Here is a 5000-nt window from a genome sequence, read left to right as displayed (position 1 = left end):
CTCAGGGTTAAACACAACTTCGTTCACAGGACTACCCAAACCTAAATACTCAGGCCCACACTTACTGACAACACAATTATGTCCCATACCCACAAACATAAAAACACATTATATGATTTTCTTACTTCTCTTCTATAATTGAAATAATTACAACTACACAGAGAGGATACACTCTAATAAAGCACGGCTTTAGGTACACTACTCTAATATAAAGGAGAGCTCATCGGTAGGTCCAAATCTTTTGAGTATACTGAAATGGTAGAAACTCCACCAATGGAATACTCACGTTAAGACCACATTACCTCTACGTTTATTTACGTGTTCCACTCCTATAACGGTATACATTCAATGACCTGAAAATGCTGAAAACATCAATAATATGTTTGTCTTCTGATAATTCAATATAATTCAGATTTAGTAATAGATATGTATTGAAATTTGTTATCTGTAAATACGACTAAGTGAGTGACTAAGTATTTTTAGTATAGATGTAAATGAGTTCAGAAGAGATGATAATATTTGCTGATTTGATGTATTTATAACTAGCTTTAAATAGCTAATATGATTATGCTAACTCTGTTGTAGTACAAAGTTACTAAGAATAATTATTACAGTAGGGGGTTAGCTTTAAATAGCTGATATTGTAACTATACTTACTCATTTTGTTGCTGTACATAGTTACCAAGAATAGCTGGCACAGTTAAAAGTTACAGAGTGCTTACATTAAGAGAAAATGTGGATATAAATAGGTATATCTATTGTGAGAGATTGACCGATTCTTGGAAATATTTTCATACCTTCTTTTAGAACCAAATCAGTGACGTATGAATCCGACTAATTATTAAAGGCATTCAGTTTTTTAAACAAATAATGCAATGGAAGTAATAATATCACATAACAGTCTACCAAAAGTAAAATACTTAATCTGACTCATAGTTTTCATAGAAATATAGTAAGAAATCGAATATCCACAAAAGCCTATATTATTTCTGATAAAAAATTTTACTAATTATTAATCGACTGAAGTTTGATTCGATTACTTTAGACTATATAATAATATCTCTGAATCTTAGTATCTTGATTATATCAAGTAAATATCACCAGTCAAGAAAGAACCATAGTGCACAATACCCTTATAAAAAGTCTTATAATTAGAATATCACAAAAATTTTAAATTAAAAGCATCAATTAAAGTATTTTACATGCAATATGCATATAAAATAATTACATAACATACTAGGATGATAATATATTTGTATCAGTGCAAAACGATAAATTATTCTGATAGAATATAATTAATCTTTTTGTAAGCAATTAACAATAAACAATGTCATTGCATAACATGCCGAGATGGTTATATATTCGTATCAGCTCAAAAGAATAGCTTATTTTGATGGAATATAATTTATCTTTTTTTAGTAAATAATTAACAATAAATAATTATATTACATAACATACCAAGATGATCGTATATTCGTATTAGTGCAAAAGGATAACTTATTTTGAGGATATGTAATTTATCTTTTTAGTAAACAATTAATAATAAAAAAATAACATTGCATGATATACCAAGAGGATCACGTATTTGTATCAGTGCAAAGCATAACATATTCTGAAGGAACTTGATTAATTTTTTTGTTATCAATTTATAATAAAGCAGCTTTTTATTGAGGATTTATTTCATGATAATCTTTCATACGTAGATAACTGACCGAGGCTCTGATATCTTTTACCTCTCTCTACTCATTAAGCTGGTAAATATTCTCTTCTTTATAATAACAATAATAAAAAATAACTTCTCTCCATGACGCTCAACTCACTGGGCTGGTATATATTCTCGTTTTAATGATAACAGTAATGATAAATTACCTTTCTCTATGATAATATCTTTACAGATGTTCCTATGTGTGCCCAAGGAAGGGTTATTGTAACAGCCGTGGAAGGAGAAGTGGTATCATTACGCTGTAGAGTTGATGCTTATCCATCAAATGTCACTTTTCACTGGCTTTTCAACAACACTGTAGACTCAACACGCTTTAGGAATGATGAGGTAGGTAATCAATGTGTATATACTTTCGCTAAGTAACATTAACAATTCCATTTTCAAAACTCTTTTTGTGTTTTTAACTTTTGAAAAAAAAATAATGTTATCTAATATGTCTAGTGGAAATACACAACTAATTAACAGCTGATATTCCTTATTCTGCTGTTAAGCCTTTTCATTTTAGTAAGATAATATGATCAAATTTTGTATCTATTTTATTTTTATATCATGGCAGCTAAATCTTAGTGTGCTATTCAAGCATATATATATCCTTATATATATATATATATATATATATATATATATATATATATATATATATATATATATATATATATATATATATGTATGTATATATATATATATATATATATATATAATGTATATCTATATATATATATATATATATATATATATATATATATATATACATACATACATACGTATATATATATATATATATATATATATATATATATATATATATATATATATACATATATATGTATATATATGTGTATAAATATATCTATATATATCATACATAAAGAACTCCTATAGTTTGCTTATATATTTTATATTGTTTTCGGAGTTTGTCTACAAAAGATAGATCTTATTTTTTGTCTATATATTTTATAGTTTTTTTGTGAGTTTGTTATATAATTCAATTCTGTTGGCATTCATTCTTACCAAGCACAAGAACAATACCGCGATAATGAATCAACAAATTATAATCTTATACAGAACTTGTAGTTTGATTCACACTGTTAACACTTGTGGCATGAATTCACTTATGTACTTATTTACTTGAATTCAGTTATTTACTTATGGATTCACGGTAGTAGCAGCAGATCTCTCAATTTTGAGAAAATAAACAGAAAGACATCAATGAGGAGGTTCAAGTAACAATTCTGACTTATAAATTATATTTCCTCTTAATTATATACACAAACACACACACACACACATATATATATATATATATATATATATATATATATATACAGTATATATATTTATGTATATATATATAGATACATATATATATACATATATATATATAAATATATATATATATATATATATATATATATATATATATATATATATATATATATACGCATATATATATACTGTATATATATATATATATATATATATATATATATATATATATATATATAGACACACACACACACACACATATATATATATATATACTGTATATATATATATATATATATATATATATGCATATATATATATATAAATATATATTAAATAACATTAATGTTATTTAATATATATTTATATGTATATATATATATATGTATACATATATATATATATATATATATATATATATATATATATATATATATATATAAATATATATTAGATAACATTAGATTGACCCTTTGATATTGCCTTCAGATTCACCATCCTGACTCCACTTTCATAAAGGAGAGTTCGTTCACTAATTACCGCTGCTTTCCTTAATTAATACATGGAATTTTTTATTCAATCTGACTCGCGTTTCGTGGGCTGGATGTCAATTTCACTACTAAGAAAATGGAATATCAGTTACTCTTGGTATGGTTAGATTATAACGATTTCGTTTTGAATGGATCAAAATGTCAAAAGATTATACTTCAATGATTATTGGTTATATATTATATGAAATTTTGATATTAAAATGGTTATTAATTGCAACAGCCTTCCGAATTTCCCTATATTAATGATTGTGTTCTTTCTAAAGTACAAACGAAATAATTTCTTTATGTTGGTGATGTGAATATGCAGAGACCAGATAAAGTAGTCCCTAACATTATCTTGTATGTATCTAATATAGTAAGTCACAGTGATAAGAGAAAAGACAGGGAAGAAAATTATTTGAACAGAAGCTTTTATAGAAATTCATTCAATCATATTCATCCGAAATGGAAAATCTATGCTGAAGTTAACGTAATTTTCACAAATTTTTTTATACATTTGCTTTTGTGTATTTCAATCTTTTTGTCTGTTACAAAAAACTTATAGCTGCCTAATTATATGATGAGTTTTTCTTTTGCCATCGTTGTATGACCACCCAAGACCAATATAATACCTATTAAAATCTTGAACTGTAATTGTTATTAACCAACTTATAAAGGTCTAGGACTGCCAATAATCTTTTTAGTATTGTGCTGTATGAATTTGGGGTAGGAATATCAATATCATATTTTCTAACACTTTCCTACCAGGTCATATTGATGTCCCTTCATATTCTAGTTTTAATTAATATTTTAAATTTTCTCTTTCCACAGTACACAGTCAGTGGCCTGGAATCCACTCTCCGATACGTGGCATATTCAGCAAGGGACTACGGTACCGTCTTTTGCTGGGCTTCTAACTCGGTTGGCAGACAGGAAGACCCCTGTGCTTTTACTCTACAGCCGGCAGGTATGTAAAAAAAAAATATTTTCAAAGATATGAAAAAAAGGAATGTGATTAAATGCAAAAACAAAATCCTAACTCTATTACCTTTTTATGGCTGTGAGTTTCCTGTTTATATAGTTATTTAGTTTGAAAAGAATTGAAGCTAGTTGAACGTCCTGTCAATAGAGCATGCTGTCAATCTAAATGTTATCAGTAGAACATACTTTCAATAAAAGTGCCATTAACAGAACATAATATCAATCAAAATACTATTTATGGAACATACTATTAATAAAAATGCCATCAACAGAACATACTATTTATCAAAATACTATCAACAAGACATTATCAATCAAGATACTATCAATAGAACATACTATCAATGGAAATGTCATTAACAGAACATACTATCAATCAAAATACTATCAATCAAAATACTACCAATGGAACATATTTATCAAAATGCCATCATCAGAACATACTATCAATTAAAATACCATCAATAAAATATGCTATCAATAAAATACCATCAATCAAA

The 5000-nt window shown here is 26.3% G+C and overlaps 1 protein-coding gene across 1 annotated transcript in view; it reads left to right on the top strand.

Annotated features, from left to right (window-relative positions):
• Positions 1-5000, top strand: part of LOC137640922 (uncharacterized) — a 30579-nt gene that overhangs the window by 8106 nt on the left and 17473 nt on the right. The window contains exons 5-6 of the mRNA XM_068373401.1: positions 1896-2050; positions 4351-4486. Coding sequence (XP_068229502.1) covers positions 1896-2050; positions 4351-4486 — 291 coding nt within the window. The remainder of the gene's footprint in view (positions 1-1895; positions 2051-4350; positions 4487-5000) is intronic.

Source organism: Palaemon carinicauda, chromosome 1, assembly GCF_036898095.1.
Source record: "Palaemon carinicauda isolate YSFRI2023 chromosome 1, ASM3689809v2, whole genome shotgun sequence".
Classification (NCBI taxonomy): Eukaryota; Metazoa; Arthropoda; class Malacostraca; order Decapoda; family Palaemonidae; genus Palaemon; species Palaemon carinicauda.
The sequence above is the reverse complement of the archived record's forward strand: the minus strand, read 5'-3'. Positions and strand labels throughout refer to the sequence as shown.